At 32.8% G+C, this 25504-nt stretch overlaps 2 protein-coding genes across 4 annotated transcripts in view; one reads left to right on the top strand and one right to left on the bottom strand.

Annotated features, from left to right (window-relative positions):
- LOC127716388 (uncharacterized) overlaps window positions 1–25504 on the bottom strand; it is a 52050-nt gene that overhangs the window by 11511 nt on the left and 15035 nt on the right. For both annotated transcript variants that reach the window (XM_052222572.1, XM_052222573.1), the window contains 4 exons: window positions 22586–22645; window positions 19335–19472; window positions 16890–17153; window positions 2214–2324 (listed from right to left, as the gene is read on the bottom strand). In XM_052222572.1, the coding sequence (XP_052078532.1) occupies window positions 2214–2324; window positions 16890–17153; window positions 19335–19472; window positions 22586–22645 (573 nt within the window). The remainder of the gene's footprint in view (window positions 1–2213; window positions 2325–16889; window positions 17154–19334; window positions 19473–22585; window positions 22646–25504) is intronic.
- On the top strand, window positions 5219–14575 carry LOC127716384 (leucine-rich repeat and immunoglobulin-like domain-containing nogo receptor-interacting protein 2). Of its 2 annotated transcripts, none has more exons than XM_052222568.1 (2): window positions 5219–5307; window positions 11398–14575. In XM_052222568.1, the coding sequence occupies exon 2, from the start codon at window positions 11449–11451 to the stop codon at window positions 14086–14088; it is 2640 nt and encodes an 879-aa protein (XP_052078528.1). In that variant the 5' UTR covers window positions 5219–5307; window positions 11398–11448; the 3' UTR covers window positions 14089–14575. The 2 variants fall into 2 exon arrangements, with proteins under 2 accessions (XP_052078528.1, XP_052078529.1); XM_052222569.1 differs by lacking the exon at window positions 5219–5307 and adding an exon at window positions 6644–6694.

Raw genomic sequence — 25504 nt, 5'->3', positions numbered from 1 at the left:
CATCATAAAATATTTCCATACACCAAATATAGATGACCTATTGCATAAAGTATTAGAAAAAAAGATAAAAACTCAAAAACTTAACTTTGACCACTGAACCATGAAAATGAGGTCAAGGTCAGAAGACACCTGCCAGCTAGACATGTACACCTTACAATCATTCCATACACCAAATATAGTAGACCTATGGCATACAGTATAAGAAAAACAGACCAAAACACAAAAACTTAACTATAACCACTGAACCATGAAAATGAGGTCAAGGTCAGATGACACCTGCCAGTTGGACATGTACACCTTACAGTCCTTCCATACACCGAATATACTAGACCTATTGCTTATAGTATCTGAGATATGGACTTGACCACCAAAACTTAATCTTGTTCATTGATCCATGAAATGAGGTCGAGGTCAAGTGAAAACTGTGTGACGGGCATGAGGACCTTGCAAGGTACGCACATACCAAATATAGTTGAACTATTGCATATAGTATTAGAAAAAAAGACCAAAACTCAAAAACTTAACTTTGACCACTGAACCATGAAAATGAGGTCAAGGTCAATTGACACCTGCCCGCTAGACATGTACACCTTACAATCATTCCATACACCAAATATAGTAGACCTATGGCATACAGTATAAGAAAAACAGACCAAAACACAACAACTTAACTATAACCACTGAACCATGAAAATGAGGTCAAGGTCAGATGACACCTGCCAGTTGGACATGTACACCTTACAGTCCTTCCATACACCGAATATACTAGACCTATTGCTTATAGTATCTGAGATATGGACTTGACCACCAAAACTTAATCTTGTTCATTGATCCATGAAATGAGGTCGAGGTCAAGTGAAAACTGTGTGACGGGCATGAGGATCTTGCAAGGTACACACATACCAAATATAGTTGAACTATTGCATATAGTATTAGAAAAAAAGACCAAAACTCAAAAACTTAACTTTGACCACTGAACCATGAAAATGAGGTCAAGGTCAGATGACACCTGCCCGCTAGACATGTACACCTTACAATCATTCCATACACCAAATATAGTAGACCTATGGCATACAGTTTAAGAAAAACAGACTAAAACACAAAAACTTAACTATAACCACTGAACCATGAAAATGAGGTCAAGGTCAGATGACACCTGCCAGTTGGACATGTACACCTTACAGTCCTTCCATACACCGAATATACTAGACCTATTGCTTATAGTATCTGAGATATGGACTTGACCACCAAAACTTAACCTTGTTCACTGATCCATGAAATGAGGTCGAGGTCAAGTGAAAACTGTCTGAAGGGCATGGGGACCTTGCAAGGTACGCACATACCAAATATAGTTATCCTATTACTTATAATAAGAGAGAATCTAACATTACAAAAAATCTTAACTTTTTTTTCAAGTAGTCACTGAACCATGAAAATGAGGTCAAGGACATTGGACATGTGACTGACGGAAACTTCATAACATGAGGCATCCATATACAAAGTATGAAGCATCCAGACCTTCCACCTTCTAAAATATAAAGCTTTTAAGAAGTTAGCTAACGCAGCCGCCGGATCACTATCCCTATGTCGAGCTTTCTGCGACAAAAGTCGCAGGCTCGACAATAAAACTATATACCAATTATCAAATCAATATCTTCAAACATGACGAAAAAAAGTGTGGAAAACTGATTATTTGAGTGAATTCATGCCAGTAACACAGGAGTTTTGTATAAAAAGTATAATTGCTGTATTTGAATATAAAAAATTAATGTGCGGACCAAACCCTGCTATGGATCAAACTTGTGCTGCACAATTGTTTCATCCATGCGTGGTTCAGTCAAAGGTTGTCTTATTTTTTATATTCAAACAAGGCAACTAGTTTTGCTGTAACCATTATTATATATTACAACAAATGCATTTCTTTTGTCATGAATTCAACACAAATAAATTTATATATAAAAACAGAAATTGAAAAAATATAGCTTCACTTTTGTGCACAAAAAATAAGACAATCTTCAATTTTAATTCACTGTATGTATCAGCATTTTTACTGAAAAGATTCAAATTATCAATATAATTATTTGTTCTATTTTCATCTTGATACTCAAGCTCCATTTCTCCTTCTACTATTAAAAAAAATTTTTTTTATTGATGTGTGCTAGGAGAGTGACATTCATGTATAAATGTGCTATTATATACTTATTAATACACACATCTTTGACTGCTGTAGAATCTGATACACAGGCAAATGTCATGTCACAAGCCTGTACAACTTCTGCTGGGTTATTTCCCTTGAATGCCCCTGCTGATATAAATTCTTTACACTGAAAATACAAAAGAACATTTCTTTAATATATATGTACAGGCTTAAACATTATATCAACTGTCAAGAGTTGTTCTTTTTAATTTATGAACACTATTTTTCTCAACTGACTTGGTACAAGCACTTCACAAATGATAATAGTGGGTTGAACCAGGTTTAACAGTGTCAAACTTGTCACTACAAACGAAAAATAAAATGCTCTGCTGGGCGCAGCTTGATACGACCGCAGAGGTCGAACCCTGAACAGTTGGGGCAAGTATGGACACAACATTCAAGCTTGATTCAGCACTGAATTTGGATTGTGATTAAATATTTGACACAGCATAGGTTTCTGACACAGAATGAATGTGGTCTAAGAACTTAAAAAATTTTAATTTACCTATTCAAACCATATCATTATTATTTGGTTTTATATATAAATCAGAAATATCCAATTTAAAATGGAAAATTTTAAAGAAAAAAAAAAGGAAAAAAAAATCCCTCCCACAAATTTTTTGAACCCCCTTATGATTCATCACCCCAAAACTCAATCCCAGCCTTCCCTTTGTGGTATGGTACCTTGCAGTACAATTTCAGAGAGATCCATACACTTGAACAAAAGTTATTGTCTGGAAACTAGAAAAATGCTTGTTTTTAGACCCCTTTTTGGCCCCAAATTCCTAAACCTTTAAGGCAATTACCCCCAAACTCAAACCAAGCTTTCCCTTTGTGATATGGAACTTTGTAGTACAATTTCATAAAGATCCATACACTTAAACACAAGTTATTGTCCTGAAACTAGAAAAATGCTTGTTTTTTGCCCCCTAATTCCTAAAATTTTCAGGCAAATACCCCAAAATCAATCCCAGCCTTCCCTTTGTGGTATGGTACCTTGCAGTACAATTTCAGAGAGATCCATACACTTGAACACAAGTTATTGTCTGGAAACTAGAAAAATGCTTATTTTTGGCCCCTTATTCCTAAACCTTTTGGGCAATTACCCCCAAACTCAATTCCAGCTTTCCCTTTGTGATATGGAACCTTGTAGTACAATTTCAGAAAGATCCATACACTTACACACTAGTTATTGTCATGAAACTAGAAAAATGCTTGTTTTTTGCCCCTTTTTTGGCCCTTAATTCCTAAAATTTTGAAGCAATTACCCCCAAAATCAATCCCAGCATTCCCTTTGTGATATGGAACCTTGTGGTACAATGTCAGAGAGATCCATGCACTAACACACAAGTTATGTCTGGAAGTTACAAAAATACTTATTTTTGGCCCCTAATTCCTTAACTGTTGTTACCATAACCCCCAAAATCAATCCCAACCTTCCTTTTATGGTATTGAACCTTATGGTAAAATTTCATAGAGATAAAGTTAGAGTGCGAAAACCAGTGTGTCTTCGGACGACGACGACAACGCCAACGTCATACCAATATACGACCGCAAAATTTTTTGGCGGTCGTATAATAAAATGTTTTTAAAAATTGTATCTGGCACCATAAAAAGTGATAAATCCCACCATTTTCTCTGAAAATATGTAGTACTACTACTAATTTGCAAAATTATGAAAATGATTGTACCTATCCAGGATTACTGTAAGACTAGTATTTTCAAATTTACCATGGTGCTTTTAGACCCTGGAGAGAACACTCATAGTTTTAGATACTGTGGATTCATTAATATTCGTTGGATACCAATTTTCGTGGATTTCGTGGGTACAGGGGAACCACGAATTTAAATGTTCAACGAATTACAAATTTCTTACAGAAAATATGCAGACTTTGTCAAAACCACGAAATTAAACATCCACGAAAATGCAAGTGTTCTTCAATCCACGAAAATTGGTACCCACGAAAATAAATGAATTCACAGTACATAATTTTTTTATCAATTGTTATTGACTTGGAACTCCAGTAACAGCCAGTACTCTCAGATCTGTACTTTGTGTCTGAAGTCCTTTTGTTAGTTGTTTTTTGCATGCTATGTTTCTATCTGAATTGCCAAGCCTTTTTCGACTGAATTTTGAAGTTTGTTCTTATGTTAAGTCTGAGATGCTATACCCCTGTCCCACGTTAAGGGAGGGCTGGGCACCCGCAAACATGTTCAACCCAGAGTCAGAAGCATATAATTCAGTGATTGTCTATTCAACATGAAACTAAATGGGATGCCTATTTAGTGCAAATTAGTTGAGTTCCTTTTGAAAATGCCTGCCGAAATATCACATATATAACATTCAGTCTCTAGATGTTCTTATAGATACTGTGATTCCCTCTTTCAAGAAAATGTAGAGATTTCATTTTTGAACTTTTTTTCTGTCTGATTATTGTTGATCCAAAGTGTAAAAGAAAAACATGCCTACAAGCACGATCTGACTATGCTATTCTAGCAGTTATCTGAAAGTGTGAAACAAGACTAACACCTATTATCAACTCTTTCTAACAAACAAGTTATTTTTGGTAACAACGTCATTTACTTGCTAAACTGCTAATCATGTAAATAATCAACATGTTCCTTCAAAAAATAATAATAATGACAGCACATTAATAGCCACATGGCAATTAGATATCCGCCTGTCGTTTTTTTCTCATTTCAATCGAAGAACTTTGGAAATAAAAGATCAAAAGTAAATGTAGTTGCATATACAAATACCTCTTTGTTCTAAGAAATCAGATTTATGGATTGAACTAAAAAATATGAGAGATCCATAACAATCCTACTCAATTGGTTAATTATTGATGATTATCACACCTGATAGTACACCTGTATTTCTACTGAAACTGCATTACTTAGACAAAGACTAGCCATACATTTACTTAGATCATTTAACTATTGATTTTTGCTGGGAAAGTAAACAAAATAATATTGAAGTATTGATTGCATCACTCCTGCCATCCCTTATACACAGAATGGACTAACCCATTCAGCATCAGGACCAGATCATTATTAAACATGGCTACCTTACATTGGTTCATATTAGCTTCAAATGCAAAATCCTAATGGTAAGCAAGTTTTTGTCTCTTTTTATTTTACTGCATCTGATTTCTAATAACAATGCAATATTTCAAAAGTATTTATAACATATTTATAACTCTTAATTTTTCAGTACAGCCTAAAAGGAAGTCATTCCCAGGCATTTTATTTTTTAAACACAGACAACATCACATGTTTTTATAATTATTTGCAGATACAATGCACAAAAGATTTTTTCTGGTTATGAAACCTATATACATAATCATACAATTAAATGCTAAAAACAATGTCATCAAATGCTGTTTGTGTTCCACATTTCAAAAATTTCTACATCATCCCCTTTTTAAAAAACAACAGAAAGGAAAATCAGCAGAAATGGGGACGTTTAACAACTTATGGTAACTGTAAGAATCTGAGACTGACTAAATTTGCGGCAACAAATTTCCTGATTTTTTTTTCATATAACTGTCTAGAGTTTTTTTTTTAATTAATTTTGCGAAGCAGCTTTTTATATTGAAGAAGCTGTAAACAACTGACAATCAATTGAAGGTCAAAAGAAATATATACATGTAGAACTTCATATAATTTAGTTCTTGCTTCAATGATGCTCTAACCTAAACATGTATATAATCTACTTGTACTTAATATCTTATATATCTAAACCAGTATACTTTTACAGACATCATGACCTAATTTAACTACTGATATAAACTTGTAATATATGGTACTTGTGCCTTGGGGCTATAGTCGTTATACAGATATATCCTTTACATCAGCTCTGTAAAATTATATGTCTTAGCTGAAGAAATTTGTGGTTTAAAATTAATATTGTTTGTTAAAATTGAATTTGAAATTAAATATTATTATCTGTAAGGGAATATTTCTTTAGTTTTGGTGAATTTTCTCTCCACAAAATGTAAGTGCCAACAAATTTACTGCAGAGAATAAACTGAACAACACTTCTCTACTTAGCTAGTTCTCTTCTCATAAATTGTTCCAACAGCCTGACTGGCCCAAGGTTGGTCTCGGTGATGGAAAGAATGCACAACATAAAATGGATAACATTTACGAAACATGATTTAAATGTGTGTCATTGCATTACATGCAAGTTACTATGTTATCAAGTATGTTACATATACTCTTATCAGTTCATATAAAACAAATTTATATCAAATAATAATTCATAAATGCAAAAATTTTGATAAAAATATCAGGAGTGAATATGCCATTGGATGGTCACTGCTTTCAAAAGGTTATATCACTTGACCTTATAATGTCCCTAATCAGTTATCTGTGTACACAACCTGTTACACCTTTTGTTTTCTAATAAACAAAGTCACATGACATCGGTACAAATCACATGACTAGTACAAAAGATGTGAGAGGCTGCCATATGTCAACAGTGTTTTAGATTAGGTAGGATATTTTAAATTAATATATGACATTAACTATATTTAGTTTAGTGAAGAGTTTACATATAAGTATATATTTAGAGAAAGTGGTTTATTCACATTTACAAGAAACATTGAAAGATATTTATTAAGCATATTACAGCATTTATTATTCACAGTTTCAGTAAAGGTAAGGTTTATGTGGCAACTCTTTGCCAATGATTATACTTTTGATAAAAAAAATTGAGCAGTAAGGTCTCAAGACAAATTTCTAAAAGCATCCTAGCACATGTGAAAATGTTTTAATAGCAATTTCAACCATGTTGAAGCTGAATAAAACTTGTGAGCTTTTTTGAAAAAGAAAATTTTTAGGCATGTTGTCCAGTCAGCTTTGATTTTCCCACTTAATACAACATTTTTGTATCATGCAAGCATTTTCTGTTAAAAGCATAAAAAAAAAAATTGTCTGCCATTTGTCATTGAAAAGAAGGGGCTCAAAAGAAATCTTTCCTACAAGTATTTGAGTAAATTCACATAGAATGTCTTAATGGATAATCCAGTGATATGGCCAATTTATTTTACTTTTACTTTAAAAACCTTCAATCAAAAATCCTTTCAAGGACCTTGATTGAGCTAATACTTCCTGTAACGTGTTAATTAATACCAAATGACATGGACATCCGACAGATTTTACATGTGTAGACAATTCTAGTACACTAGTCATCATAGGCAAAAACAGGAATAATTAAACGATGTGTTTAAATGTTTCCTGATTAGCTGAACATAAAAAAAAACATGTCCCTTTCCTTTGTCTTTAAATGTATAAGATTATTTCTAGATAAGAGAAGAATGGCCATTTGATAGTGCTGGTAAACAAATAATTCCTCAAACAATTGTTTATTTTTTAATATCTTTTGCCTTAAATAGAAAGTTTACAACTGAACCATGCTATTAATTATAAACTAGTTTGATCAGTTGAGAATATAAGTACTAAATAATTAACATCCAATGTAAATGTAAGTACCTGGAGCACTGAATAATTAATGAGACAAATTCTACTTATTACCATCTCTTAAACTCTGACCCCAGTTTTTGACCTCAATATTATATTACAAAGATCGAAAATCTCATATAAGAGCAATAGTTGAAATCAATTACATTTATTGAACTAGAATAGTAGCATCAATAATATGAACACATTCTCCTATTAGTAGAATCAATAAAAGTTTCTTGGTATTTGGTGAATACGGTTGTAATATCCAGACAGAACCTTAGAAATATAATATCTAGGCTATTTTTGGAAGGATCATTTGATAAGTGTCTAGTTTAATAATCGTAAATAAGTTTATTCTTTTTTTGATATATTTTTTTATTTTTTTATTTCTTGAATTCTATTTATGAGAATTTTACCGCTTGTAATACTATTTCAAATTAATAACCGTTTAGGAACACAATTTTTTTGTTGATCTAGCATTTTTTTTTACCACACTCAATCATATTTTACAAAAACTTCTTCACATAAGTATCTACTTAGAGGTGACAGTTTTAATAGATGCGGCTAACTCAAGTGGCCAAAAAAAAAACATTTCCTTATGAGTCATTTCACAATATTCTGGGCCTATTGGGTTTAGGTCTCAAACCAAGGACTTACCAAAATTTAAATGGTTATATCACAAGCACTCATTCTAATTCTCTTCTATCTTCATATTTACTACCAATACACTGAATCAAAATTCTGCAGAATATGCATTAATGTAAAAAAATGCCCCTCTCATCTATAAATTCTGAAATATTTTGTAAAACATGACACCTATGTTATCATTTTCCTGGTACTTTTTAAACTCTCAATATTTTAAAAGTGTCTGTTAAATATAAAATGTTGACCCAACAATAGATTTATAAATACAATGACAGGAAAAGATCAAATGCCAACATCCTGTTTCAAGTTCATGTCAATTTATGTCCTTCACCTTTCAACTTCCCTTAACAGGCAGCATGCTGATTTATTTCCTTTATAAATACTTAATTGAAATAACTTTTGTCCAATTTTTTGCAAGTTTCATGTAAGGCATCTCTATTATCTAATAACAACAAGTATAAAATGTCAAACTGTTTTTCGTCTACAAATGGATTTCGTGATTTTCAGCATGTAGTCTCCTGTAATTTTTATCCGACGTGTTAGTCAGCAGTAAAAACACATTCAGTCTACCTTCTAATGAAATGTATGCAAAATCATGCTATTGTCTATTATATATAACTCAAAGAAATTTTGATTACATAATTCTAGAAAAACAGAACCTTCTGAAAGCCACAGAGTTTGACTGGAAAATCGTTAGGCGAGTTTGTACATAATGTAACATCAATTTATATTCAACTCAGTTTTAAAATGATTAGGACTCTACATTCTGAAATTTTGACATACATGTATAAAAACCTTCCGACAATACATGTAAGATCTCCAATTGTATTTTAATGATTCAGAGTTCAACATGTAGAATAATCACAATTCATTGACAATGTTTCTACCCTTGGGGCCATTAAACATTTGACTTATGGTATAGACACCATGTCTATTTTAGAAGATGGAATGTTGACCTCTAAATGTCTTTGGTTGGTTTATTTTAAAATGTCATTGGATCGCAGCAGTTTCATGTATTCCCCATATCTTCTTCTATTCATATCATGCACAGGTTCATTACCAGTGCAATGACTTTCTGAATCATGTTCTACCTCTACAGTTAATTACAGCTGCACTGTAGGGCTCTTCAAGGGGACATTGTATATAGTTTTTTAAAAAACCTTAAAAGCTGTTTTTATAAAATTGTAAATAGCCAACAGTACATGTAACACATAGTGAACAACATGGACAGTATTTATTATCATGACACTATCCCACACGATTTGACCTTTGATGTTTACAGGCAGTAGATATAAAGAGATAATTATGTATCAACATGTGGCCTGTAGTTCATTAACATTTGTACATCTGTACATATATACCTATATATTTCTAATCTAGCAAATTACTAAATGAAGGGTTCAGTTTTACTTTACTGACACATGTAAACCACTGGACTGTACTTCTGTTACTCCTAATGCATTATTTATTTTCTCACTTGGAATACATAGGGAATATCTACCTTCTAGGGGTAAAATTTGCTTGTTTGTCGTGGGGAAGTATAATAATTTGTGTGTGCATGAAAGGGGAATACAATAATTGTTCAGTTGGGAAGGGAAAATACAAGAATTTAGAAATTAATAATCTTTCCTTCGCAAAACCTTTACTGGAGTATTTCATTTAAATTGAGTCTGCTATAACAGTAGAAGTTGGTAATAATTGACAAATAATCACAACAATCTTTTCACATGCCTATCAAGCAGGAGTGTGTCTTTTTTGTCAGCACTCCTTGTCTCAGCACAAACCACTAATGTCAGGTGTAATAATATATTTGATATTTATGTCTCTAGTGTTACTAGTATTTTATAAACTATGATATATTACTGAATTACTGTAAGTATGTGTGACCTGTACAAATAAACTTGCCCTTTGATCTCAATTCAACAACAAACTTTGTGCTCTACTTTTCATCAAAAGATTATGTTCATTGATATTAAAATAATTTTGTTTATTGGAGATTCCACAAAAATCTGTTTCATTGATGTTAATTCTAATAGGACGTATTTTAATGTGATATAAAAACAAGACAGAAAGGTGTGGAGGGAGACCTAAGTTTAGTTGAACGCAGGAGCAACAATCATAATATATTAGTATTTTCTCTGTCTCTTCTGTTAAAGTGTTCAAACTCTGTATAGACTTTTTTAATATCTTACATGTATGTCACAGTATCAATGCCACTGACAAAATTTCATGATCAATCATCAACACTAATAAAATTTGTTCAAGGGGTATAGAGAGTAGTTGAATATTTCCCTATTTTTTCCTTACCTTTTTTGAATGAAACTATTGCCCTTCACATCTCCTCTACACCTTTGGGTAACCCCTTGCCTTATCCCCCCTCCCTACCCCTAATTAAAATCTAAAACTAATGGCACATCAGCACACATGAGCTTTGTGTGCATATAAACTTCATTAACAGATAGACCTTGAATACAGTATTGATTTCATGTTTTTAATTAAACTGATAAAGAATACTCTGATAATGATGATTAAAAATATACTTAGTGAAAAGATAAAAGAGAACCATCAATGAAACAACGAACTATATTTCTAAAATGAGAATTGACCAATAAATTAAAGGCATTTGTAATGTTCAAGTTCTTCATGCCACTTTTGTTCTTCAATTAATATACATAAAAAAAGCAGATGTGATATGATTGCCAACGAAACAACTATCTACCAGAGAGCAAATGACATGGATGTATGCAACTATAGTTCACCACACTGCCTTCAACAGTGAGCAAAATATTATACTCAACATGACAAAACATGAAACAATTCAAATGAGAAAAACGACTTCCTGATTTATGACAAAACAAGTCACGAAAAACAAACATCACAGACAGCAACTAACTACAACCACTGAATAAAGGCTGTAGTTAAACATGTTTGTGAGCCGTCAACCCTTCCCTAACCTAGGAAAGTGGTGTAACAGCACAACATAAGAACAAACTGTAAAGAATAAACATAAGATGAAAAGGGCTTGGCAACAATACCCATACAACATTACAACAAAGATATTGCTGAAACACAGTTGTTTTATTTTGCAGGTACCCTGACATCTAATATGTAGTTTGAAGCAATAAAGGCACTCAGTGCTTATGACAAAGATGGGGATGAAAACACCATGGCAACTGCTGTCTGCTGGTGTTGTCTTGGTACTCTTCACAACAAGTGTCCAATGTTGTCCATCCGTCTGCCAATGTACAACAAGAAATTTTCAGACGTCAGTGGATTGTTCCAGAAAAAATCTGTTCACTATTCCTGCCACAATTCCAGATAACACTACAGAACTAGATTTAAGTCATAATTATGTACAAGACTTGACCCTTGTCTTTCAAAATCAAAACAACAATTCAGAATTTCTATGGCTTAACTATTTACGAAGCTTAAAACTGTCTAATAATTCCATATCATCAATCACAGAATCTGTTTTCACAAAACTTTTAATGCTACATGAACTAGACCTTTCAAACAACAATCTTGAAGAGATGAATGACAAAACATTCGAAGGACTTCAGAATCTGATTCATTTAAATCTTAGTGGGAACAACATCCTGGATATAACAAACAACACATTCCAAGCACTGAAATCATTAAATGATTTAGATCTCAGTAATACAGGCATTACTACCGAGAATTTATGGATCCCTTTGACGGTCAACAGCTTACATCTTACAGGAAACAACTGGAACAGTTTCAACACGTCCATCATCTGCAACTTACATGATATAAAATTCTTGGATCTATCTAGAAACAATTTCATCGATATTGAGCTCCCACCTTTACCTAGTCTTCAAATTCTCAACATAAGCCAAAACAACATACATAATTTGTCTCGCAACGCTTTCAGTGCTTTGACATCTCTTCACACACTCATTCTTGATAGAAACCCATTCTCCGAAATAACTGTGCCAATTTTTCAACAGTTGTCTCGTCTTCAATATCTATCCTTGTCCCACCTGGACAACTTAGTATTCCTGAACAGGGACGCCTTCAGAGGCCTGCATAGTCTTACAACATTACAAATGTCAGACAATCACCAGTTGGAATACATTCACGTCACACTGTTTGGTGACCTAGTCAATGCCAAGATGATAAACATAAGTTATAACAACATTACAGCCTTGCATCCTGTAACATTCAGTTCCATGAATAATGTTACAACTGACATACAGGGTAATCATCTTACGTGTGACTGTAGTATTACATGGCTCATCGAACAGGACAGCCCTAGTCCAAACGTGATCGATTTACAGGACATGTCTTGCTACGAGAATGATCTAAGGGTTCAAATATCCAAGCTTAATCTGGAAGAACTTCACTGTGGAGAAATTTCTGTATTGGCAAATGAAACTAAATATCAAAGCCAGATTGGATCATCAGTAATATTACACTGTGACTGGACAGGGAACCCAGCTCCACTCATTTCCTGGGTTACTCCACGGGGTAACATGTTTATATATTATCCTAGTCATACCTTAGTGTGGGAGTCGCACCCTTCCATTGAGGATGTAAAGGAGAATGGATTATTCCATATGGATCATACATGGCACAATACTAACTCCTATCATTCTGAATTAGTGGAAAACTCAGATCGCATTCTTGTGTTGAATAACGGTGACCTGTTTATTGACTATATGCTGAGATCAGACACTGGAGTTTATGAATGCATTGTGGAAAATTCAAGAAATAGGACTTCCGTTGGAATGAATCTACTTATTGATACAAGCATTCTAACAGAAATTAAAATATGGAGTCTGCTTATAGGGCTGGCCTGTGCTGTATCATTTTTTATGTTGAATTTGATCTATGCTATCATTTCTGCTATAGTTAGAAGGTGCATCAACCAAAGAAGACGGGATGCTATTGTTAAACTTGTGGAGAATATGGATCAGTACAAAAGTGCTCAACTTGCAAGACTCAAGGAGAACTATTATTCTCAACTTAATCGCATTCGTGATGGGTATCATAATCAGCTGGAGAGGATTCGAGACAATTACACTTCACAAGCAGTGCGTTTTAAGGAAGGGGCTAGCCAGCGTAGGGAGTGGGCTTCGAACAAACTTGATACAATACGGGATAACTACAACAGTCAGGTGACTCGACTGAAAGATAACAGCGCTCAAAAACTAGAACATTTGCGAGAAACATATAACAATCAACTGTTCAAGATTCGTGACTATGGTTCATCACAGATGGCCCGTGTTCACAAGAAATATAAAATCAAACAGCGACATGTCATGAAGCTGCTTGAAACAATGAACTTTGACAATTGCCGAATGATTATCGACTCTGAATGTGTTCGAACAGAATCAATGATATTTGAAACAAATCTGATTCACCCTGACCTCAACATTCCAACTCCCTCAGACAGTGATACCGAGTATCAAACTGCAAGTTCAACTAATGACACACCAACAAATAGCCAACAGGACCTTCGCAAAACTGAATATATAAATTTCCTTTCTCCTAGTCAGGAAACTAGTCAAAATGTGGATATAGACCTCCATCAAACAATGGAAAATAATTCTAGTCAGTCAAGGGGAGAGAACTCCATCCAGACAAATGAAGAAAATTCTAGTCAATTCAAAGAAAATGATTCCGATGATGATATTATTGAGGAAATGTATGACTGTGGTGAACTCGATGAAATGTTGGAGCAAATCCAATTAATTGATGAAAGTGACGATGAATCAGACAACAAAAGCAATTCTGTAAACATTGAAACATGTGTCTGAAACACTTCAGGCTTTTTTTTCTGAAGCAAAAAAGTATAATATATTAGTTGTCTTGCAGTCGTTCTTAATTTACGAATGAAAGTCATTTTACTAGAGAAAAATTTAAAACAATGAAAGATTGTACATGAGAGTGCAATGGTGTGGGTTAGTTGGGAATAAAGTATTAGTGAGCATATTTAAGTTTATTTAGAATATCAAAAATTAGTTCATAGCATTATGTTGTTTTTTTTTTTATCAACTCATAAACCTAGAACATTTTGCACTATTGTGTTGAATAGAAATCATAATTTTCCCTACATTTCCCAGCATTCATGGCTATTGTTTTTTATTGTTAAAATATAAAAAAAAATATCCCAGCAATATTTTGTAGTTATTTAATATTTTACAAAATAACTAGAGTCCTTTGTTAAAAGTTTTGTCTGTGTGAATGTATCGTCTTACAGATGTTCTTAATTGTTCTACATGTGTAATAAAATGTTATTCATTATTCCTTTTTATTTAATTGTATAGCAAATCCCTCTTCCATGATACAATGAATTCATTCCAAACCCTTATCTTGTGATGAAGGCAATTGGCAGTCTCTTTTGATGAACTCACAGATGATCAGAAAGATGAACAAGGTGATTCTGTTTAATATCACAATTGCTTCAATCGAAACTGGGTGAATGATGGTAAATTCAACGTTTAAGACCAAAACATGCCATCACGATTACACAAAAAAGCTGACTGACATTGTTCATATAATTTGGAAACTCATTTGGATGCAGAATAAAAATATCTGATAAAATATCTGACTCAGTACATGTAGTATTTCAACTTCAAATATCTTCCCTCAAATTTTCTTTTAGTGCCAATATACATTACAGTCTTCACAATAAACTTTTAAATCTACAGGCCAAGAGCTCAATTTTTGAAATTTTTTAGTTAGATTCTATTGGACTGTAGAGATGATTTTTACAGGCCCGAAAGCAATTTTACAAGGAGTCTTCAAAATTAACAAATCAAAACCTTAAATTTAAGCCAGTTATGGAAATAATATATATCTAGATATGAAAGGTTCAACCAAACTTTACCATATGTTCTTCAGTCTGATGTTCAAAGTAGCACAAAGAATTAACTCTTGCTAATTTGTTGGGTGAAACACAAATTTAATTTAATGTGAATATAATCTAACTGGTAATTAACTGTTATCACAGAGATATGTCTTGCCTTTTTGTAATTTTGATAATGCAAATGTTGAAATTAAAATAGCAATACTTTAACATGTACATGTAAGTTATGCAAATATTCAAAGTCGATGAACCATGACTGAAGGTACATGGCTAAACAATCTCCATGGAAATGAGATGTGCCAATGCTAATACAACTGCATACCAAATATCATTGACCTACCACTTGTGTTTCACCATAAACTAGACCTAATCACAAACTAATACATTGTTGACTCCGCCGCCGCAGGAAACAGCATACCTATGTCTCGCTTTTTAACTCCGTCAAGGCGAGTCAAAAACAATTAATACAGACCCTATTTTATTACCTGCTCAATGATTTGAATTGGTAAGCATAGCAACTGCTTCTAAAAGACTACCACACTAGAGATAGTTGAATCATTTTAGAGGGCAACAAACTTTCAACTTGTGTTCTAGGTGAAATAGATATAAATATATACATATTTTTTTTTTAAGTCTAAAGATTTGCGAAACAGTACTGATATAAGATGGTAAAATACGAAGATGATGTTGACAAATATTTCGGCTAAACAAATAGCCTTCATCAATGTCAATAATTTTAACACATATATATATGATATATGTGTGAGTGTGTGTGGGTGTATGTGTACATCGATTTGAAATGAGTTCACACACAAAATATTTTCAACCAATCATTTATAATTTCAACAAGACCAATACTGAGTCAATACCTGCGTCGCTGCATGCAATTGATTGAGGTAACATTTATACTGGAGCATAATTAATCATTCACAGACCAAGTATTAAAATCATTCGACACTTCAAAAAGACCCAAGAAAAAATTTTTCTTGTACAAGGAAATGGCTACATGCCAGATGTAAAAATTGCTTTAATACTCGCTTCAACTTAAAATTATCAAGCTGCAGACCAAATATTAAATCTTTCTTCTTAGAAGTCAAGAAAACTTCGACAAAACTAATCCTTGAACAATGAGTGTTGTAAAATTTCAAACTTTCAGCAAACAGGAAGTGGCTATACAGATGTAAAAATTGCTTACTCTCTACAGCTCATCATTATCAAGCTGCAGACCAAATATTATATCATTCCCTCTATAGAAGCCAAGAAAACTTTGACCTATAATTTCCTTGTACAATGAGTGTTGTGAAATTTCAAACTATCAGCAAACAGGAAGGGCTACACTACAGATAAACAAAATTGCTACTTGCTACATCTAAACGAATTCAAACTCCAGACCAAATATTAAATCATCCCCTTTCATAGAAGCAAAGAAAACTTTGAAAAAGTTTTCTTTCTGACGGACAGATGGCAGGAGTCGAGCAGTTACTAGACCTGCTTCTGTCTTCAATGATGCAGGTAAAAATGTAGACCTTATTCAAAATCTTTACCTGATAACTACATCATGAAAATGATGTGAAGGCCATTTGTTAGGCAGACATAACTCTTCAAAACTAATCCACATAGAAAATGTTAATGACCTGTAAGGTATAAATGCCAATCTTGATATATGTTTATATATATATTTTTTAGTCATTTTTCCCACCCAATATATATTTTTAATTTACAACAAGAAATACAGGCAACAAAACTTACTTTTTGAGGTGTTCTGTTCCATACTGTTACTTCATGTCCAGATCTGAGGAGATTCATTACCATGCCCTGCCCCATGATCCCTAGTCCCAGGAAGCCAATCCTGAGTGGTGTGGGGATGATAGGTTTTAGAGGTTTTTTGACAGCCTCCTCTATTTGTGTGCCTGATGTTGATTTATTATGAATTGATGAGTTTGGAGATTTTGTTGGAGATTCCCTCGGAGGAGACAAAGGTAAGTCCTCTTGATTCACATCCATCGGTATGTCCTAAAATACAAAATACACATATATTCTTGAACTTAATACAAAAATACTGTCCAAGTTAATACACAAATATTTTTCAAGTTAATATACATATATTCATCAAGTAAATACATAAACATTTTTACAGCTTTTCTATAAAAGCATGCAAAGCAAACCTTTAATTGACTTGCTTGCTATGGTTGCTTGGATGTTTGAAAACAAAAGGGTAGGCAGAGTTTCAGTCTGTTCAATATATACTGGTATTTGATTGGACAATAAAAATTGACATACAATTAACGTGAAACTTAACATTTTAATGAAGTTAATGTTTATTGTCCAATCAAATTCCAGTATATAGTAAACAGACTGAAATAGACTACCTACCTGTTGTTTACAAACATCCAAACATAGCAAGCAAGTTGATCAAAGGTTTGCTTTGCATGCTTTTATAGAAAAGCTGTAAACTAATCCACAAAGTATGTGTTTCTTAAAAATAGCAGGGTTTTTTGGGGGTCTCAATCTAAAATGATGAAAACTTTGTGTTTTCACTGAATCAAGTTCCTGTATTATACAGTCCGGACTAAATTAAGGGAGTTAAGGATGTAGTCAGATGAAATTTTAAAAATCTAAAATTTAAAATGAATACTATAAGTCAAAAGAGCATTAGTTAAGGAACAAAATAAGCTAAAAATATTGATAGGTTATGGAACTTCTTTTCAAGATATTTAATCTTTTAAAAATGGTGGGAAAAGGCTGACTCTGACTTATGCCTTATATTTAGCATGGGGATTATATGGGTTTCAAATCATAAGAACGGAAATCTGGAATCTGCTGAATTTTTGGAAAATGGCCTTTTTATGAGCAATTGAAGTCTTCTATGAAAAGAAAAGTGGGCAATATGGGGCAACATATTTTACCCTGTATCCTAGGAAAAAAACACAAGGAGTCCAAACATCTGACAAAAAATCCTAATCCTGACATGACTATATCCTTCATCACTTGCAGTCTTTCAATTAACAGACATTGATGTAATATTGTGTGGCTTAGATCAGTTCTATCATTATTTTGATAAATTAAGTTAAGAGTTGCAACAACTGAGATGTTGGTTAAAAGATTTTGATTGTCCTGAACATGCACAAAATATTTGCCATGAATTAGGCAAACATCAATCAATCATAAAAGATTTTCTAAGAAAGCCCTAAAAAGAATGTAAAAGTCAGTCCAGAAAAATACATTTCTTAGGCTCATTCAAATTTCACTGAACAAATGGTCTGACTCCATAATAATAAATGGAGAATGTGTCCATGGGACACAGATGATGCCCCCGCTTGCATATAGCGCTATAAAGGGACAAAACTCAAGAACAGTAAGAGTGACCCCACCCAAATTCGAAATTGATCTGAGTTTTGAGGTAATACGCATTGTGTATAAGTTTCATAACATTTAGTTGTCAGGTAAATTTAAGTTAGGGAACAGAAACCAAACAAATTCAGCAATTTTTCAATTTGTAAAGGGGCATAATTCTAGAACAGTAATAGTCACACCGCCCAAATTCAAACTTTGTGTTTTGTGTCGATAAGCATTGTGTATAAGTTTCACAACATTTGGTTGAGGCAAACTGAAGTTAGAGAACGGAAACCAATTTCGGGACGTACAGAAGTACAGAGGGATAAGGGCAACACTAAATGCTTCCTCCACAGCAGCAGGGGGACAAAAATTACTGGCCCAACACAATTATTTCTGGACATTTTCAATTCATATTGGGTCAGAAGCGTTACAGTGATGAGTTGTAATTTGTGTGTGCTATTCCTTGAAATTCAAATGCACCCTATGGTTTTTCAAATGATTGTTTTATTTCTGCACAATGAATTAAGACAGTATTTGTTAGGTTTCTTTGTTATAGACTGATATTTATAGATATCAAAACAATATCAAAATTGACATATTGGTGACGAAAATCATACAAATATTACAATTCATCACTGACAAGCTGCTGACTAATATGAAGTTTTTCTGTTAAGCAGTTCAGGACAAAAATATTTGTTTGACAAACAGATGGACAAGGTGTTTACAATGTATCCCCGTCATAGAGTTGGAATTTAAAACAGCATGTCTTCCGAAACAACATGACTTTTATGAGGGAGACATGTTGCATATATTATTTAATTTATAATACCCTCTGCAACTGTAGTATAATTTTATTACCTGTACTGAATTTGTTGCAGGTTTAGCTTTGATTTTTGTGTTCATTCTTCCTTCTGCAAACAACTTTTGTTTCTTAGCCTTCAATTCTTCCTCACTTAGAGATGACATTCTCTTTTTCACAGGCAAAGAACCAGTACTCTGAAAATTAAATGTAGGTATGTTGATTTTAAATCTATGTTTTATCATTCAAAAGTAATATAAAAACAAATAATTACTGAATAGATGTTTCATAATGATTCCATCACTTTGATTGGCAGACAACAATCATGTGGTTTTAAACGTGTACCATAGCTTTATATCCCAATAAAACACAACATCCATTGATTAACATACTCTCAATGAGAATGTTATGTAAATTCATAGAAATTTCAGAGATTTTTTTCCAATTAAAAACTTTATTGACACATAAATCAACTGATATTTGTGGCAAAATAATCAAAACAGAGTATGACAAACATGTATAAATGACAAGAAGAAAGCATAAAATATACAATTAAACAAACTTATAGTTATATATAACATTGTTTGCTTTCAAATATTAGGCTTTGAGCGTTCCTGATGAAGGTAAATCAATAACAGCGCTTCCGACATCGAAATTTATTATTAAGTATTTTTTCATTTTTTTTAAATTCCATTACTAGTGCTAAAGACTGTTTTATAAAGAAATCAATGGTTTCTTCTTGTTTTCGTCTTGATGAGCAGAAAATATTTCATTTTTGCATTATCTTCCAAATTATTAAAATTTGTCTATACAATTTTCCTTTCTTTCAATTAAAGCTGGTCTAATAATTGAGTTTATCCTGCAATCCAAAGAATATGTTTCTAATCTTCAAATGTATTGCAGACCTCAACAAAATGTTTTTTTCTCAGAATTTTCAAGTGCCTTTTTCAATCAATAAATTATGATCACTTAATATAAGTTTGGTGATATTATGTCTATATTTAAACAGGTTTGAATTTAAATTTCATTTTATTTCATTGTTTTATATTTAAATTTCATTTATTTCATTGTTATATATCTAAATTTTATTTTATTTCATTGCTTTATATAAAAGAAGTTTACTTTTATTTTAATATCTAGTTTTTCAAATTTTGTCATAAATTTTATTCTTTCATAATAATTGAGGAATTTTACATTCACTTCATTTTTTAGTGTTTTTTTTTTTTTTTTTGTATTTTTACATTCCTCTATATGCTTTGTCTATATATATGAGCTTCTCTAACAATGTTTTTTTTACATATGTAAAGCATGTATATTGTTAGGGAAGCTCATATAGACTTAAAGCATATAGAGGAATGTAAACACATGATACTGTAGTGTTAAACAAACTATATGCTACATTCACAGGTATATTGTTTAAGGAACCAGTATAGGATTTAATAGTAAACATTACTTTAAGTTTATTGTAATTTTTTAATAGTTCATTACAGTTGGGTTTAAGATTACCATTTCATTTAATTATAATACCTAATAAAATGCTCGATGGGGCACAGCTTGATACGACCGCAGAGGTCAAACCCTGAACATTTGGGGCAAGTATGAACACAACATTTAAGCTTGATACAGCTCTGAATTTGGATGGTGATTACAGCTCTTTTCATAATGCTAGCAAGACAAAGGTTTGTTTGGCTTGCTTGCTTTGTTTGTATCAATGTCTGCTCAAGCATTGTAATTAAGATTGAAATATGTAAACATTGAAACAATATAAGTAGGCGGAGTTAAATCTGTGTAAAGGTAAATTTGATTATTTGATAATGTCCAATCAAATTTAAATATAATGTATACAAGTTTAAATCCTCCTTTTTATGTTGTTTTCAGATGTCAATCTTAATAACAATTCTTGAGCAAACATTGATACTGTACTGTCGATTATTAGCAAACAGTGGATTGATTTGATCCCTCGTGAATTTCTAATGTGACATATGTTGGAAACAAAGAAAGGACAGTACAAATTTTTTCATCAAGGATTTCTTTGAAATGGACTCAAGTGAGGAGTAACCATTTCAAAGACTGTTTGGACATATCTGCTATTAGCTCACAATACCTTTCTTAATGAAAACTGACGATTTCGAAAATTATTACTCTTCTTACAAACAAAGCAAGCAAGCCAAACACACCTTTGCCTTGCTAGCATTACAAAAAGAGCTGTAAATATTTGACACAGAATAGGTTTCTGACACAGAATAAATGTGGTCTAAGAACTTAAAAAATTTTAATTTACCTATTCAAACCATATCATTATTATTTGCTTTTATATATAAATCAGAAATAACCAACTTAAAACGGAAAATTTAAAAGAAAAAAAAAAGGAAACCCCCTCCTAATTTTCTGAACCCCCTTATGATTCATCACCCCCAAACTCAATCCAAGCCTTCCCTTTGTGGTATGTTAACTTGCAGTACATTTTCAGAGAGATCCATACACTTGAACACAAGTTATTGTCTGGAAACTAGAAAAATGCTTATTTTTGGACCCTTTTTGGACCCTTTTTGGACCCTTATTGCTAAACATTTTGGGCAATTACCTCTAAACTCAATTCCAGCTTTCCTTTTGTGATATGGAACCTTGTAGTACAATTTCAGAAAGATCCATACATTTACACACAAGTTATTGTCTGGAAGTTACAAAAATACTTATTTTTGGCCCCTTTTTGGCTCCCAATTCCTTAACTGTTGGTACAATAACCCCCAAAATTATTCCCAACCTTCCTTTCGTGGTATTGAACCTTATGGTAAAATTTCATAGAGATCCATTCACTTAAACTAAAGTTATTGTGCGAAAACCAATGTGTCTGACGCCAACGTCATACCAAAATTCGACCGCATAAAAATTGATATTTAGAAACATTTACTAGAGCTCTCTCTTTATAATTAAATAATAACTTTGTTCTAGTTTTATGTTCTTGTTTTGGGAAATCAGTTTAAGTCTTGTCAGCATTTAATGTAAGTTACCATTTGTCACATTAGCAAGTTAGTCTTCCAAATTATTTAAGCCATTTTGTAAACCTTGTTTATTTTCTGATATTATAAGCAAGTAATCTGAAAATATTAGACAAATCAGAACAAACTCATTTTAAAGGATACAAAAATTATCTACTTTTGAGATTTCAATTTCAATATCATTAATAAAGAGGACCTCAAAGAATCTCCTTGTTTCATCCCTCTTGACATTTCAAAAACTTCTGAGTGTTGATTTTGCAGTTTAATGGCCTTTAATGAAAATCAGTATCTGATGTAGCTTTCAAACAAACCTTTCTACTGACATCATCTTTTACTTTTGGAGGTCGACCAACTGTTCCTGTGCCAATGGACTAAAAAAAAAATTCTATATTTAATTTAGTTTTTATGTTGACAAGGAATACTTATGATTGTAAAAAAAAAATACTGAAAGTTTCTGTTACTAATCTTTTTAGTTTTCTGTGTACGTTTTGAGAACTGTCACTTGCCTTTTACTCTTTTTACTTTTATCATATAGTTTATAACAATGACAATAAGCAACTGCACCAAAGGTGGATGATACACCCTTATTGCGCATATTGAAATTGATACAAAAAATAATATGGAATATTAAGGAGGCATTTAATCAGAAGCAAATAATTGGCTCTTAAAAAAAAACATGCACAAGGATACCCTTAGGCATATAAATATTGTGTCAAATAGGACTTTCCCATAACTCTGGATTGACAAATGGTTTAAGTCCCTTAACTCTCAAACAAGAAAGCCAAAAATGTTCAATATTGAAAGGGACCTTTCTTATGTTAATCCTAATATTGTAGATAAATTACGTGAATTTGTAAAATCAAAATTGATTTATTGTACAAAGTTGCCTGACAGACAGGCATTGGTTAATAAAACCATAATACACCCCATTACCAATCAGACACAAGTTTTCCACTTTAAGGATGTTCGCTCCTCTTGTTTTTGAATTTTTGCCAGATTTTCGGAATCCTCAGGTTTTATCGATGTTTTGCCATTAAAAAATTTTTGTCCAGTAACCACTACTTTTCTTTTCATAATTTTATTACATATACATGTAGTTTTAAAAGCCATATTTGAAATTCTTATAAAATCCTTGTTATTTTTTCAAAGAGAAAAGCGGACAATGTTAATAGTAAGAATAAAATGCTCCGCAGGGCGCAGCTTGATACGACCGCAGAGGTCGAACCCTGAACAGTTGGGGCAAGTATGGACACAACATTCAAGCTTGATACAGCTTTGCATTTGGATTGTGATTAAATATTTGACACAGCATAGGTTTCTGACACAGAATGAATGTGGTCTAAGAACTTAAAAATTTTAAATTGGACATTCACCTATTATGGTCCAATATCCAAAATCTAAATACATGGTTAGATTCAGCATATCAAAGAACCCCAAGAATTCAATTTTTGATGAAATCAAACAAAGTTTAATTTTGGATCCTTTTGACCTCAATGTGGACAAAGTTGATAACGGGGCCCAAAAATCAAAAATCTAAATACATGGTTAGATTCAGCATATCAAAGTACCCCTATATATTCAATTTTTGTTGAAATCAAACAAAGTTTAATTTTGGACCCTTTGGACCTTAATGTAGACCAATTTGAAAACGGAACCAAAAAATAAGAATCTAAATCCACAGTTAGATTCGGCATATCTATGAACCCCAATAATTCAATTTTTGATGAAATCAAATAAAGTTTAATTTTGGACCCTTTGGACCTCAATGTGGACCAATTAAAAACGGGTCCCAAAATCCAAAAACTAAATACACTGTTAGATTCAGCATATTAAAGAACCCCAAGAATTCAAGAATAAAACCCCATTGAAATTGGTCAAGAAATAAGCAATTTATACGAAGTATCTTCTTTTGCACAATACTGTGCAATTAAATATTTCTTGCTATTGCGCAATACTGTACAATTGACAATTTCTTGCTATTGCGCAATATTGTGCTATTGGATATTTCTTGCTATTGCGCAATACTGTGCAATTGAAGATTTCTTGCTATTGCGCAATACTGTGCAATTGAAGATTTCTTGCTATTGTGCAATACAGTGCAATTGAAAATTTCTTGCTATTGCACAATACTTATCATATAATAATTTACACATCCTGTATGGTGTGTATCTCCTACCATATCATTATTATTTGCTTTTAAATATAAATCAGAAATAACCAACTTAAAATGGAAAATTTTAAAAGAAAAAAAAAAGGAAAAAAAAAAAATCCCCCTCCAAATTTATTGAACCCCCTTATGATTCATCACCCCCCAAACTCAATCCCAGCCTTCCCTTTGTGGTATGGTACCTTGCAGTACAATTTCAGAGAGATCCATACACTTGAACACAAGTTATTGTCTGGAAACTAGAAAAATTTGTTTTTTGGCCCCTTTTTGGCCCCTAATTCCTAAACGTTTAGGGCAATTACCCCCAAACTCAAACCCAGCTTTCCCTTTGTGATATGGAACCTTGTAGTACAATTTCAGAAAGATCAATACACTTACACACAAGTTATTGTCCTGAAACTAGAAAAATGCTTGTTTTTTGCCCCTTTTTGGCCCCTAATTCCTAAAATATTGAGGCAATTACCCCCATCTTCAATCCAAGCCTTCCCTTTGTGGTATGGTACCTTGCAGTACAATTTCAGAGAGATCCATACACTTGAACACAAGTTATTGTCCTGAAACTAGAAAAATGCTTGTTTTTTGCCCCTATTTTGGCCCCCAATTCCTAAACGTTTCGGCAATTACACCAAACTCAATTCCAGCTTTCCCTTTGTGATATGGAACCTTGTAGTACAATTTCAGAAAGATCCATACACTTACACAGAAGTTATTGTCATGAAACTAGAAAAATGCTTGTTTTTTGCCCCTTTTTTGGCCCCTTATTCCTAAAATTTTGAGGCAATTACCCCCAAAATCAATCCCAGCATTCCTTTTGTGATATGGAACCTTGTGGTACAATGTCAGAGATATCCATACACTAACACACAAATTATGTCTGGAAATTACAAAAATGCTTATTTTTGGCCCCTAATTCCTTTACTGTTGGTACCATAACCCCCAAAATCAATCCCAACCTTCCTTTTGTGGTATTGAACCTTGTGGTAAAATTTCATAGAGATCCATTCACTTAAACTAAAGTTGGAGTGCGAAAACCAATGTGTCTTCGGACGACGACGCCAACGTC

The sequence above is a fragment of the Mytilus californianus genome, unplaced genomic scaffold, assembly GCF_021869535.1.
Source record: "Mytilus californianus isolate M0D057914Y unplaced genomic scaffold, xbMytCali1.0.p SCAF_9, whole genome shotgun sequence".
Taxonomy (NCBI): domain Eukaryota; kingdom Metazoa; phylum Mollusca; class Bivalvia; order Mytilida; family Mytilidae; genus Mytilus; species Mytilus californianus.
This window is presented reverse-complemented; position numbering and strand designations above follow the sequence as displayed.